Below are 15215 nucleotides of genomic sequence, written 5' to 3'. Positions count from 1 at the left end.
CTAAAGTGAGTGTAGTCTAGGAACTTACATATTTAAAACAAAGCCAAAGGACAAAAACAAGGCAAACATTCTGATTTCAGACATAAAAGTAAATACTAAGGAAGGACACCCAAGCAAGCTTCCTTTCTGTGATCTTGGCACATTAGCAGTTTTGTTGCCCTTATTAAATGCTAAGACCTCTTTTTATTTTATTAAGGATCATTGCAGCAAAATCTGTCAAAATACGTCAAGAAAAGTGGACAGTTATAAAAGCTGAATTTATATAAGTAACATGAGGACTTTTATTTGCCTAATGCCAAATTAAAAACTCACTTCCCATGTGATTCTACTGTATCAAATCAGTAGAACATTTTACTTGTTTTGTTATAAGCAGTTAAAAGATCAATGGCTAAAATAACAGAATAACTCTGCTCTTATAATGATATATATATAGTGAATCTTCATTTTCTTCATTAAATATGATCAAATACACATTGAAGATTGTTATATTGAAACTTTAAAAGACAATCTTTGGAATGGTTTCAGTATGCTAATGTGAGGTACATATATAAACCCATTTGACCTAGAACAGTCACAAACTTATCTAGCAAATCCTTTGATTTTTAAATATGAAACAATTTTAGTTGATAGCAAAACAAACACAAATAGCAAAATACAATACAAAAAAGTTTAGGAAGGACACAGCACGACTACAATCTAAGTCAGAATTTGTCATCTAGTTAGAGCCTTCATCCACCTATAACAAAGACAGCACTTAAAAGAGTAATTTTCAGAGACTCGAATGATGTCTCTGTCAGACTGAGTTGGATCCATAAATCTCTATGACCTTAATGTGTGAAAGGAACTCTGCTCACCTTACTTTTATGTTAATTCAAAATAAAACCATAAAATCATTTTCCCATCTTATCTTTATGCTTTATTATAATCCAGCATTAATATTTAAACTCTGTAATTTCCTTTCCAGGTCAACTGCTGGAATAACATTTCTCATAGCAATGTCCAAGCAAGTTGATCTGATACCAGCGCATCTAGAGGGCTGGCTCTACGAGAAGCTGAAATGACAAAGAATAAGTTAGTGACTTAAAAACTGGAGATTTAATTTCAAGGTAGGAATCATAAACTTGGTATTGTCTGTTTTTACCAAACTTCATATATGCAAATTTTACATACGTATGGTTTTTCTTTAAACCTGTCATCCAGTTCTAAGGGTCAATTCCAAGGAGACACAACTAAATTGCAGTAATGAGAGAAGTACTGATTTGTAGTCTGATCATTCAAGAATAACTAACTTCAGGGGTGCCTGGATTACGCAGTCAGTTAAGCATCCCACTCTTGATCCTGGTTCAGGTCATGATCTCATGGTTCATAAGATCGAGTGCCGCGTTGGGCTCTACACTGACATTGTGGAACCTGCTTGGGATTTTCCCTCCCTCTACTGCCCCTCTCATTCTCCCTCAAAATAAAAAAATTAAAAAAAAAAAAAAAACCTTTAGAAACTACTAAATTTAACGAAAAAAAACTGCCATTTTTATAGATCAAAGATGGTCAAATATCAGAAATTTCACTGATTCAAACTGACATCTGAAAAAATGTACCTTATGTACTCTTGCGTACCTGTAAGGAAAGCCACAGAGAAAATGCTTTGGTCTAGGAGATCCAAGCCTCTACCTAAACTATAGCAGAGGACACATATGCAGTATGTTGAGGTAAGCCACTATCTAGGTAACAGTACAACTATTAAACGATCTTATAAAAAGCTTTCTAGATACTCTGAATCACCTTATACAAGGTATCAGAGAAATTAATATGAATTTCACTAGACAACATGCAGCAGCTGAGTCCAAATCGCTTACCCATGTCTGGCAAGTGGCTGGTTTTGAGGCAAGTAAACAAAATGCTGTAGAGGGCATGCAAGCTAAGCTTGTCTGGGGCAGTTCACCTAAGAATAGATTTTTCAACTTGAATCAAAATTTCTGTGATTTGATGGGAATTTCAATCTAAGCAATTAAGTGATAGCAAGGAAAGAGCACCCCAATATTCGTTGCTCGGTAAATAATAGCTTAAAGGGAAAAAAATAATTGAAATAAACAATTTTTACTTAAAAAAAAAAAAAAAAAAACACAACAAACCCTACCTTCTATGTTTAAAAGAATTACAAAAAAACCAAAACCCCAGGACACAAAACTGCACTTTGACACGCGAACATGTACTCATTACATGTGAGCCAAATAAACTTATTTGCCTCAACCCTCATTTCCAAGACTTCCCACCTTTAATTAATTAACGTGTTTTCATTATACATTCCACAATGAAAATAGGTTTTGCAGTTCCTGGAACTTCACTTACGTCACTAATTCGGTGTACTTTAAAATCCCTCTAATTATGCAAGCCTATAAAGTAAGTCACACTTTCAGACATGAACACAGGTAATACAAAATACCAGAATTAGCAGAAGCATCAAAGCACACAGACACGCACACACACTGCTACTATGAAGTGAGCACTACATCAGGGATACTCAATGGGTAAGGCCTTTTCCAGACCACTTCCAATTCCTAATCTCAACTCTTCAAGAGAGTAAGAAATATTTATCATCTGTAAGAAGACAAATGTAAATGTTCTTGCCAAAGAACTTCTTTGTTTCTGGGATGTTTTTATGAAAACCATCAATTCAAACTTGCTTTCAGTACTCTTCCTAAAATCAAGAAGGCACAAGACTATCAGTTCCATGTTCTTTAGCCAATTAACCAAATTCAGTTGAACAAAAATTCTCTTAATTTGTCCTAATAACTTCAAATTTTCCACGTTTCTAGGCAGAACAAAAATGCTGCTTGCAATATCAAACAATCATAAATACACACACATTATGCAATTGCCTGTTTATTTAGTGGCACCAGTTTTGCAAACTAGAAATTATTTCTACTTTTCATCTCACATACAATCTGCAACCATTCACAGGCTGAATGCAATTTCTTCAACAGACTTGAAAACAAAAAGTACATTCTTAAAATTAGGACTGAATTCACATGTCTTCTTTGGACCAAGAAAATGGTACATAATACAAAATATACATTTATGGAATTTCTTTAAAAGTTTGGATCACATAAACAGCAAACAGTGGGTGAGTTAACTGTGGAGAATTTCATTATACACTGTTTAGGAAAAATATTTCTGCAGTTGTATTAGTTTTACATTTATAGATTTTTAAAAAATGAATCTATGTATAATACAACATGCTTTTAACATGTACATGGACTCTCCACTTGTAACATTTATGCAAATTAAGTGAAACCATTTCAAGAGTGAAACCAACTACTATTGGGGCATATTACTACAAACAAGATACTTCCTGCGGATATGCTGATGTCTTCGTGAAGGGCTAACCAAGCAAGACAATGGTTTCTGTTTCAAAATTCCCACACATGGGAATTAAATAAGCTGTAACTGAACATCCAATTTGGGCAACAAATGAGACAAGCTAATCAATTTTTTCATGGTCGTTACATTTTAGTAGAAATCCCATTAATCCTGTACATTGATGGCCATATGTTACATCCTATATTAACATTCTGTATCAGTAAGTAAATACCTAATACCCTAGAATCTGAAGTGAATTAAACATTTAATGAACTCTAAAACTAGGAAGCTCAAAATTTTAAAACCTGAGTGCGATCAGACAGGTAAATGTCTTGTGAATATACTATATTTGCACTATGCAGGTCAGAAACATTCCAAACTTTCAATTTCCATCTTACCTCTTTTCTGTTGAGTTTCAAAAGTGGCAAACTTAGAGTGATGTTATCCTCCAGAACTGGTCCAAATAAGATTATTTTATTCACCTTTAATTACTCTCCTTTCCCCCAAAATACAACCTTTAAAAAGGGTATTTTAATATCAGATTCTAGCCTAGGCTCCCATCCACCTCCTCTCTCTCTCAAAAAGTTAAACACTTCCTTAAATTACTCAAATTATTTTGACACCTTTGAAATATTTTTTACGGGCTTTTTGCAGGAAAAAAGGCTGATGAACCCCTGCAATATTGTAAACTTTGGGGAGTTAGGTACATTATATGATTTTCCTGGGTAAGGAAGTTCCTAGGATTCATCATTTTCAAAGGGCCTGGGAACCTACAAAGTTAAGAATTGTTCCTAAAATGGATTTGTAGCACTCACTATACCTAATTGAGATATTACTGTGGCTACAATCTCCTACACCAATCTTACTTCAGGTAGTACAATACAAACACAAATGTTACTCAATGTCTTCTACTGGACCAGGAGGACTATGGAAAAGAAAGGAAAAACATTAAATTTTTCTGAATACTTAATTCGATGAGAAAGCTAATAGAAACTGAGGTTTGGAGCAATTAAAAGACCGGAAGGATTGGGTTTTGTGGTGAATAAACATTTGCATTTATTTTTTGTTTTTAAGTTGAAGCAGCAGTATTTTTGTTTATCATTATCTCCCTTGATGGAAAATCAAATGATCTGAAGAAGCAAAGGTTGGTTCTTGCCGGTTTATGTAACATTTCTTAATAGCCTGGCTAGAGGAAGATCTCTCCATGGCTTTTACAACAATTAAGAGTATCCTCTCTGTCCTCCTCACTGGCATCTCCCAAATTTTCTTTTTTTCGGCCCAGTTTTGTACAGTAGAAATTGGCCTTGGTGAAGTAATGCCCTAAACTCTTGCTCAAGAAAATGGAATCAGCCTGCTTACGTTTGAAAAAGAGACAGAGAGACAACCACCACAAAGAGGGCAGTAGAGGAAATAAAGCAACATTTCGTGCTGGATAAGGGAGGGAAAAAAGTCACTTCTTTGTTACATCAATCCAAACAACATTTTCCCCCATCTAATAAAATGCAAGTTAGTCAACTATAATTTCAATACATCTGAGTGTTTCTAGTTGGCACACTCCTACCTGCTGGTAATATAACCAGAAAAATACGAGAGCAGAGGCCACTAGGTTAATACATAAAGCAGGTAAAAGGGAAAGAATGAGTGAAGGTGAACAAAAGTAGAAATGTTCATTTGACAATCAAGTGGAACCAAATGCCTCTCATCATTTCTGATGGCATTCTGATTATCAGTAATAACTAACACTTGAGACTTAACTATTCTGACCTACAAAACAATACAGTATTGTACTCGCAACATTTAGAAAATGTATCCTTAAATATTTCAAGCATATTCTAAAGTAATATAGAATTTAAAAATACAATCCAAAACTCATGGCACATTATTGAAGAAAATAAAGTAAAATTATGCTTCTAAAGTTTTAAACTATAAAGAACTCTACCTAATGCCTAAAAGAAAAACTAATGAGAGGACTAGATCACTCAGTTACAAAATGGTCATCTCACCGGCAGTATCTGCAAGCAAAAGTATGAAACTCTTTAAGGTTCCTTCAAAGAGAAACCTCAAAAGAGAAACATTTATGTACTGAAATATTTACATATTTTCTACTACCAAATCCTAATATAATACTGTACAAATAACAAAACATTATAGGCTTATACCTCTAATTCAAATTTTATGAATTAAAAGTATACATCATGAAATTCAAAATTAAAAAAGAAAACCTGTAACCAATTTTGTCACTTCTTTCAGAAATCACAAATTGAATTCACATATGAACTTGTCCAGTAAAGATGGGCAGTGAAATTATTTTTAAAAATTAATGCATAATAATCATTTGGCTAAAACTAGATATTAACGGCAGTGTGTTTCAAAGAAACAGAATTTTTCTTAAATTTTAGCTGTCTGTATATAGCAGGAAACTAATTTTATAGCAGGAGTAGTAAAAGGCCATTTGTTAAAGGTAGTCAAGCATACTGAATAGATTTGAGCCTCATCAGTCCTATATTATTACTATGCTGAGCAAAGTTTTCTTTTGAATGAGATTTTTAACTTTGGGGAGAGGAAAACAAATGGAAGAGTTTTCAAGTGAATAATGGAAGCATAAATGAGCTTTTTAGGACAGAGAGACCTGCCTTATTCAGGAAAATTATCTGGCAGACAGTAGGAGGGTGACAGCTATTTTTTTTTTTTTTTTTGGATGAGTGATTCAGCTATAATATTAACATGTGTTAGATTATAAATTCTACTCAAATGTAAACTCCTTGAGGGCAAGGATCTAGTCATTTCTTTATAGTTCCAAGGTATTTCACCTAGAACAGTGTTTTGCAGATAACACTCAATATGTTTTGTGGGAAAGCTGATTAGTGGAATTAATATGTGGTCAGATGGATGATCACTAAAAATGCTAGTATAACTCAGATTATTTGAATTACATAGTTTATTCTTTAATCTAAATTTCTTAATGTAGTAATAAAAAATAAGTGGCTGGAGCAGTATACTAATTGCATAGTACTCTAGAAACAAGCATTATAATTAAAAATGTTTGAAATAGTTCTAAAGCTAAATAAGAAAAATACCATTTGGATTTTGTAAAGTTAATGCTAATATTGAGAACTGCTTCTGTTATCTATAAAAGTATATTCCTTAACAAAGTGGAAATTAAGAGAACTTACTGCTACGACAGTAAGAGACCAGTGAAATTTTTTAATGTCAGGGTTAAGAGTCTGCTACACAAAATGAATTTCCTATTACAAGCAGCAAAATGAGTTCATCCTAAGAAAACACTTAAATGAAAGTACATTTTGAATGGTAAATTATCATCACAAAAGAACTTTCACCCTCCAAAGAAAATAACATACAACACATCGAAAAATTTTGAGGCATTGCCCTGAGATGCTAATTAGCACACAAAAGGGGGTTGGGAGGGCAAGAACTTAAGTGGTACAAAAATGAAGTGCACCATAGAGGTGCAAAAGTGCCTTTTAAACGTGTGGTCGGTTCCCACCACCACCATTACCCCCAGGAATCAAGAACACACACAGTCTGCTATAATAATGGATACTTCCTTTTTTATAATGAAAAGTTATATCTAGTATGGCAATGCTGACTCATGTGGAAAAGATTTAGTCTTCTCAGAGAACATTTAATAAGTTTTCTCTCACTTCCAAGCTTCATTTCAGTACTAATAATTTTAACAGAGGAATCGCTTAACTTCCTCTTTTTTATTTAAAAACTCTCAAAAAAAAAACTCTAAATATGCTGTTATGGTTTGAAATATAGCTCTCCATCACATATTTTAACTTGTGATTTATGATTTTGCAGATCAAAATCCAATTCGAAGTTTTGCAATTTCTAGAACTAAAAAATTCAGTCTACTTAAAAAATTAAGAACCTGGCTTCTTATAATAGGAACTTAGTTTTCAGTACTAGTATGTCTGGGAATCACTCTATACTAGAAGCATGGTATTCATTAAATGCACACTGAGATGCTTGCAAAGCCATAACTTAGAACATTATCATACTTCGCACTCTACCACAGATTTAGACACTGAGCATTTATTTGTAAGTATGGAATTGGTTCTGTAATTCCAACTTATGAATTTCTAAATATAAATAGTACTTGTTTTTCTTCATTCATGCTGGATTGAGATATAAATTAAATACAATTAAATTACATTTAATCGCCTCACAAATAAGGGGGATAATGAAAAGGTTTTGCTGGTATGTAACTACTTAAATCTGAGACATTTCACATTACTTTTCCCACTACTCCCCTAACTTTACATTAGTTTTAAGGCTATATATACAAATATGTATATTTCCAAGTTAGGGAAAAAACAAATGTAACAAAGTTGATTATACTACCTTTTATACACAGAGTTTTGATTTTGTATTCAATGTTGTATTGTAATCTTACATTTTAATAATTTCTAGTGGGGAATCTGCCTACTGAATGATTAAATTACACGGCAATAAATACAATATTCAACCTAAAGAGACAAAAATACAGAAGGGCACAAAACAGTAGTCTTTTCAACGTGACAGATTTTAAAACTTACTTTCACATGCTTAATCAGAGGAATTTAAGCCTAAATTAAATTAGGTTATTTTTATATCTACAATTCCTTAAGCTTCGAATGTTATTTTTAAAGGCCAACAGCTAAATATTAGCAACATGCTCTATTTCAAATCACAAATACATCTTAACTACTTGGATTCTAAAGACATGAGTCCATTAAAAATCACAGGCAAACACACGCACGTGCACACACGCGCACACCCACCCACACACACGCACACCCCTACTATAGAGTGTTAGATTGTCAAGCTCTGACAATTATTTTAATTAAACAGTAGGCAAATTCAAGCTGATACACATAGAATGAAAAATAAGCAGCCAGAAAGAAACCCAAAAAAAAAACAGATTAAGAAACAACAGAGATTTAAATCTTTTAGTCTTTCTAATGGAAGGGAAACAGTTCCATCTGTGCCGTGAGTAACATTTCCCAATTAAAAGAGACAAACATCTTTCCCCACGAGAAACTTCTCACTTACAATGGCATGGTGTTTTAAAAGGGCGGGGTAAAGGAGGAATTACACATACATGATTAAATTTCTTGTTTGTTAAATCAAGCTTTATTGATAAAATGGAATTCAGAATACCTTACTAGGAACAGCAGCAGGCCCAGCCAATCATGATAGCAAAAATGTGGCAGTCTCCTACTATATGTAGGAAGCTGCTGCTTATCAATTAGTAATTCAATGTAAGGACTCGGAAAAGAGGTGCAAAGAATCAAGGCATTTCAGCCCCAAGATTGATATTCTTATGAATATACTGTATTACCTGCAATACTCCTGGCAACAAGGAGAGAACCTAGACGACAGTTAAATGAAGGGACCAGCTTTATCAACAGTGCCAACCCCACTGCCAAAACATGAAGACAGTTTTCAGTTAACTCCCTGGATGTCCGGCTTTGTAAGATTTGGGAATTCTTCTCCTTAATCATGTGCACATTTGAGTGCCTAGCTGACATGGCTGCTGCTCTCCCTGTCCCAACCCCAAGTCCAAACACAACATGACTTGAAAGGGCTATATATCTGTTGCATCACACAACAAGCCAAACATTTTTTTGTAACTCTGATAGTGATTTAAAGCAGTTCATAATTAAATATGAGCATTTTGTACAAGGACAATTACACTTTACAAAAAACAAAATCATACAACAAAAATTGCTGGAGTCTGATTTACAACATGAATTATGGTTTGAAATCACGTTTACATAAGTCTCAAATTTACAAAAAAAAAAAAAATCAGTTCTGGGCTAGCTGTTGTACTGCTGAAGTTCTCTGGTGTGATCCACTCTCACCCATGACACATGTCCTTCTTTAAAGTTGAGGAGGGATGTTTAAAAGGTTCAAGGAAGTTGAGCTGTACTCTCCTTTGGAGGTGAAGGTAAACTCCATGGCTAGATGAGCAGTTTTACCACATATCATCAGTCGATGTAGAATCCTTTATAAAAGGAAACAAAGCAAAAGAAGGAACTACATTAAAGCTGAGAGGTGCCAAAGCACATTACTCTTGGGATAATGCAGCAAGATAAGGTTTTGTAAAGTTGACATTCAGTCTATAAATGCTTTTTAAAGTATGTAAGTATGTGTGTGTGTCTAATATGAAGTATCAGTATTCAAGTTGTTCCAAAAATCTGTTTTGGAGTAAAATATTTAAAATATGATTTTACCATGAGGTGGACCAAATGTATTTCTAAACCATATAATAAAAATTTCTTATTTTCTTCAATTAAAACCCAATTTATTTTTAGACCACTTTTATAAACTTTTATTACACAAGAAGAGATTAAGACCTCAAGTCATAAGAGATGTAAGGAATACAGATGTGAGCAGTATATATTTTCGAGCTGTGCCCAAATGATTTTTAAGTTACCACTTTTCTGTAAACACCATACTGCAACAGAATTCTAACAGGAAACTGGAGAATAGGGCATTCTTTTCACATAAGTAGAATTCTCTACTTTAGTATTTAAATGAAGTATATACTTCAGGGTTCTCAGACAAGGTATTTCCAAACATAAAAACCATTCAGTGGAGCTGGGCAATCTGAAGTTCTATTGTAGCTCCTTATAAAACTCAGAATAATTCAAGATTCTGAGCAACTTCAAAAAAAACATTTAGTGGAGACAAACCTTCTGAAGTTGATTGCTTGCCGAGGCTTAAAAAACCAGCAATAATTCAAAGGGACTTTCTTCTTTTTTGAGAGAGGTGGCCACTCACCATGATTATGTCCTCAATCACGAGAACTTTGGTGCACCCAGAGTTCAGAACAATCAATCAGGGGTGTGTGTAAGGGCAAATGGGTACAGTGAACAGCTCTGCAAAATACAGGTACGAGGGTGTGCACATTTAGAGTGGAGGGGAAGGAGAAGCAGAGGGAGCGAAAATGCTACTTACGGTGTCATCATTTTTGTAAGGATTCAGTCTATTGTAAACGGCTTCAATTACATTCCGCCTAAATTTAAAAAAATGCAGAAAGTTAATTCTTTAGAGCACAGAACTGCTTAATAACTCATAGGTGCTCATTAAAATGTCAGATAATCTTACACTTAGAAATTATTTTAATTCTATTTCTTACTGTCAATAAGTGATCCACTTTAAGATATTTGAACCCCAATGTTAAACTAGATGTGAATTTATTCTACAATGTAACATTCCACCAACCCAATTAATAGAAGACTGAAAGTCATGGTTTAAAGAAAAAAATCAGTCAGTAGGGTCAACTTCATTTGAACTGGCTTATGTGGTTATGACTCAGCAGTGATGCTAGTCTTAAGATATAATAGTAACATATTCTGGTTAAGAGTTGAACGTTAGTTTTGAAATAGAAGTAACGTCAACATCTGCTGTGGTAAAATAATTTGGATAAATTTTTACATTTGAATTTCTGCTTTTTGTAATATCCCCTTTAAAAAGCTCTATAAAACAGAAATGTCAAATATGACATTTTCCCTGCAAAGTCTAGGAATTAATTTTTGAATAATATTTTGTTAAAAACTCTGTAGTGGTATTATAAGTTATAGCCTCCCTACTTCCAAAATTGATTTGAAGCAATTTTATAGACAGTCATTTCACAGAAGGTCACATTGGAAGAAAAGAAATAAAAGCTTCAAACAGGAATTTTTACAATTTCTATTTAGACAAATGATCATAAGGAACCTGGCTTCATTTCTATAACACAGTAGAAAATCAAGGAAATTGTCAATATATCTTTGTAGGTCAATTATATGGATAGTTAAGGTACAAATGCTTGATTTATAAAATTTCCTACAAAGATGTAAGCTTAATTTTTAACACGAATTAGTCCAGTTCTGTGAACTGAGGTGCACGTAGAAGAAGGCAAGAAATGCTTCCTCCTATCCTCCCTCACAACAAAATCCACCCAACCAGGAATCAACAACCAAAAACACTGGGAAAATCAGAGATATAGAAAAATGGCCCAGATGGAGGAAGAGAAAAATGCTTCTCCCTGGGGTGCTAAATTATTCAGGGATCAACAAAATCAAATTACAATAGCAGCAATAAAAATGAAAATTGTAGTGCTATGTAATTTAGCTTAAAAAATTCTTTCACTATATTTATTATACTTATGCTACATGAGGAAATCAACGTAACCCACATCTCCACTAAAGACTGCCTTCCGTGTAATAAGTTACAATGACATCCTGACACCTGAACAAGCACCATGTACCATTAATAATGAAAAACACTGAGTTGCCGTTAAACATCCTGAAGATCACTTCAGAAATTAGGTAAATACACATTTGATCAATGAACACCTAATATTTTTATGTACTGAGACAAATTTTAAGAGTGTGCAGAATGTAACTTACTTGCTTGCCAATTCACCCCCCGGTGGGAGGCTGGGGATGTTCTCACTTGCTAATGTGCGCATCACATGGACTAAGTCAGGGACGCCTTCCCCCTGCTTCTTTATGATTTCTGGGAATCAGAAGTACTTTTTTTGTAAGTGTTATTCAAATTTAATTAAAAAAAAAACGAAACAAAGATAACTTAGGTTTTTAAAGATGGCATTTACCACATCTGAGATTTTCTAAGCTGGTATTAGAAAAAAAATTAAGTTGACTTTTGAAAATTTATGACAAAGGGATGCACAAAATGACACACAAAAATGAGATACTTTCCAGATTAAGTTGAAAGAATGAAAATGAACAAGATAAACATGTGAAAAAATTTTCATGTTAAAACCAATGCATTACCTAATCAAGAATATAGGTATAAAAATGAAATGTCAACTAGTTTACTTTGGAGGAGGTCAACTCCTCTCTTTACACTAGAAACATGTTTCCTGAATTTTACACAGATTTAAAAAAAATAATTTCAAAATTTGAAAGGAAAAAAACCCTTAAGTATAGGGGAATTTATTGATTATATACTAACCCAAATCATTTTTACATGTTTATATTTGCAAAACGATACTTAAGTAGCATGTGCAGATTAGGTTATATAACTGAATACCACTCACAGCTTAGTTTTTGTCTGAAGTAACTTTAGGCAATAAACAGATATATAATACCATTTCTTTAGTTGATTATTTGAACAAGGCATACAGAATGGAAAAAAGTCTAAATTTCGTAACTTTTAATTTGATAAACCATACAACTGCATTTTAAATTGTTAATTTCAAAACATCCAGTTACTAAATGGGTATAGTGATATGATCTGCAGTGTTGCCATGTAGATGCATACTGTTCCTCATACCACAGAATACCAACAGTTACGTACAAAAGACTTAACTCTCAGACTAAATCTTTACATGGGAGTTTCAGCGTATTTACTCTAAACGCAAGATCATACCAAAGGTATCTGTAAATTAAAGGTTCAAGTTTTATTCAATTTTCTGTTTTTAAATGTTTATCCTAAGAGATTTTCTTTGTCATCATTAGGGCAATAAAATTATCATTCTAGTTCTCAATTTGTAAATACCCTTGAAAGTCATAATGCATATAAAGATCTTCTGTCTTCTGATCAGGTTTTAAAATACTAATTCCTCATTAAAGCCACATATTAAAAGACAGACATTGCTACCCGTATTTCTTTAAATGGCTCAAATTGTCCTTTTGGAATTAAGGCCAAATTTTACCATGTATTATTTTTTTGCCTTTTTTTTTTTTTTTTAACCAGTCTTAAATCTGAACAAAAAGCAAGGATCTCAGATTTGGTTTGCCAAGTTCCTTTATTGTATAATCTTTAACATCTAGTATATTTATTCTACATAGTTCTAATGCTGGAAATCTGCCATACAAAAATAAAGGGTTTTGATGTTTACCTAAGCTGCACAATTTCACAATCTAAAGCTGTAATACACTTAACATACAGTCTCTGCTAAGCCAACACAATTATTGGATAGATAACTAAATACAATAGAAATGAACACTGATGATAAATTCAATCAATGATAGTTTCAGGTCTAAAAAACATTACCTTAATTCATCTATATTTGATGTATCTTACATCTCCTCTGTTAAAATATATATTTGGGTATTTTAATTGTGAAGAAAATTACAGGAAGACAAATTCTTTAAAAAAAATGAATGTAAGTCTTTAAAAACAGTTAATATCTCCTATTCCACATGGGACAGTAATACATTTAAACTGTCTTACCATTAATACTATACTAGCATTGCCTCTTCTGCTTTTAAAAAGGAAAACAAAATGAATCTTAAGAAATATTCCTTTAATTGCTGTTGGACTATACATTTTAATTAGAACTGTAAAAAGACTGAATGTTTTTACTAAAGAATATATATGTATAGAAGATGTTTCTCACACTCACATATAAACACATTCTACTCTTCCCCACTCCACTTCACACCAAGTTTGAGGGATTCTAGTATTTATCTCCATATTAGCAACTTTAAAGCTTGGGCAGTCAGCAGCAAAGATTTAAAAAATATATGTGTAGAAGAAGAACAATCTTACATTGGCTTAAAAGGACCACAACCTTAAGTGATGTGGTTTAAATTATGAGCCAAATCTTTTCACAACCCTACAGAGTCAAGTATTTAGAAGGACACAGATAACGGGAGAGCTGAAAAGCCTTTTCTCTTTTCTACGGTGTGGACAGAGAAGCCAAAAGTATTCAAAGCAAATAAAATGAGGTTTGATAAGTCACAGCAATTTTGAAGGCATGTATTTAAAAAAATAAAGAAAAAAAGAAGAGAATATTCAGTGCCTGTTCTGGAGGCTGAATGCAGTCTTTTTTTCTTAGAACAACTTTTGCAATTTAAATAGTTACATTCTGTGTTTTAAAATATAGTAGCAATTTTAATTAATGTAATATATTTATTCTCTAGTTGCAGTCTTATCAAATCTATCTCAATATGGAATATAAAATTTAACTTCTGACACAATAATCTTAAATTGAATGGTACAAGTATAACACTTCAACATATCAAAAATATTGAGTATTGATGTAAACTCTGTTCAGGTGTTTATCCTTGCTGGATAAAAAGCAATATAAAACTTAATATTGTAACATAAAATTATGTATCTAAAGCAATTATTTAGAATTGCACCAAAAACTTAAAGAGTGCATACTAAAGAGAAAAGTTGTATTTCAAAAATGTGACCCTATTTCATAGCAAATAAAACTGAAGTATTTATTCTTTATATCAATAAGAAAACATGTACACCCAAGTTAAAGTGCCAATAAATCAAATACCAATTTATCCCAATACAGATTCTTACGGTTTCATTTTTCCACTAACCAGCAGTTTGAATCAATGTGAAATAACTTGGTAGCATTCTAAATATTTTATTTTACTGTATTATATAAATAACATATCAAAATGACTCATTTAAAATATAAAAATTCCAAGATCCTTGGATAATAGTGAGAAAACAAAGTCATTGAATAAGTAGGTCCAATGAATGAAATAGTAAATAGTACATACACACACTAGATATATCACTATCAAGTGGGGGGAGAGCAATAAAAACAAAACAGCAGCTCCAGATAGTACTGAAAATCAAAACCAATCATGATTCTAGTATCAGACTGATAATTGATATCAAACAGTAAAAAGGGAGAAAACAAAATTAAAGTGCATATTAATTTTAATAATGCAGGCACAGCAGGATATAATAGTGTGTAGGTCAATGCTTACATGCTCTTAGATCTTTAACGTGCAAATTCATAACATCAGGAGCCCAAAATGTATTTTAACGCTTTTATAAGCATGTTAAGTTTTTCTTCTTAAAGAAACTGCATAATCTACATGCTTACTGCATATATGCAGCGAAATGCAATTCTCTGGGGAGACTTA

At 32.8% G+C, this 15215-nt stretch overlaps 1 protein-coding gene across 3 annotated transcripts in view; it reads right to left on the bottom strand.

Moving 5' to 3' along the window:
• Nucleotides 1-2864: 2864 nt before the first annotated feature.
• The window catches only part of PPM1A (protein phosphatase, Mg2+/Mn2+ dependent 1A), a 50495-nt gene continuing 38144 nt past the window's right edge, over nucleotides 2865-15215 (bottom strand). For all 3 annotated transcript variants that reach the window (XM_045451149.1, XM_045451150.1, XM_045451151.1), the window contains exons 4-6: nucleotides 11760-11868; nucleotides 10324-10381; nucleotides 2865-9367 (exon numbers count right to left, since the gene is read on the bottom strand). In XM_045451149.1, the coding sequence (XP_045307105.1) occupies nucleotides 9338-9367; nucleotides 10324-10381; nucleotides 11760-11868 (197 nt within the window). In that variant the 3' untranslated portion in view covers nucleotides 2865-9337. The remainder of the gene's footprint in view (nucleotides 9368-10323; nucleotides 10382-11759; nucleotides 11869-15215) is intronic.

Source organism: Leopardus geoffroyi, chromosome B3 (genome assembly GCF_018350155.1).
Source record: "Leopardus geoffroyi isolate Oge1 chromosome B3, O.geoffroyi_Oge1_pat1.0, whole genome shotgun sequence".
Classification (NCBI taxonomy): Eukaryota; Metazoa; Chordata; class Mammalia; order Carnivora; family Felidae; genus Leopardus; species Leopardus geoffroyi.
Note: the sequence above shows the minus strand (reverse complement) of the source record. Positions and strands in the feature narration are given on the sequence as shown.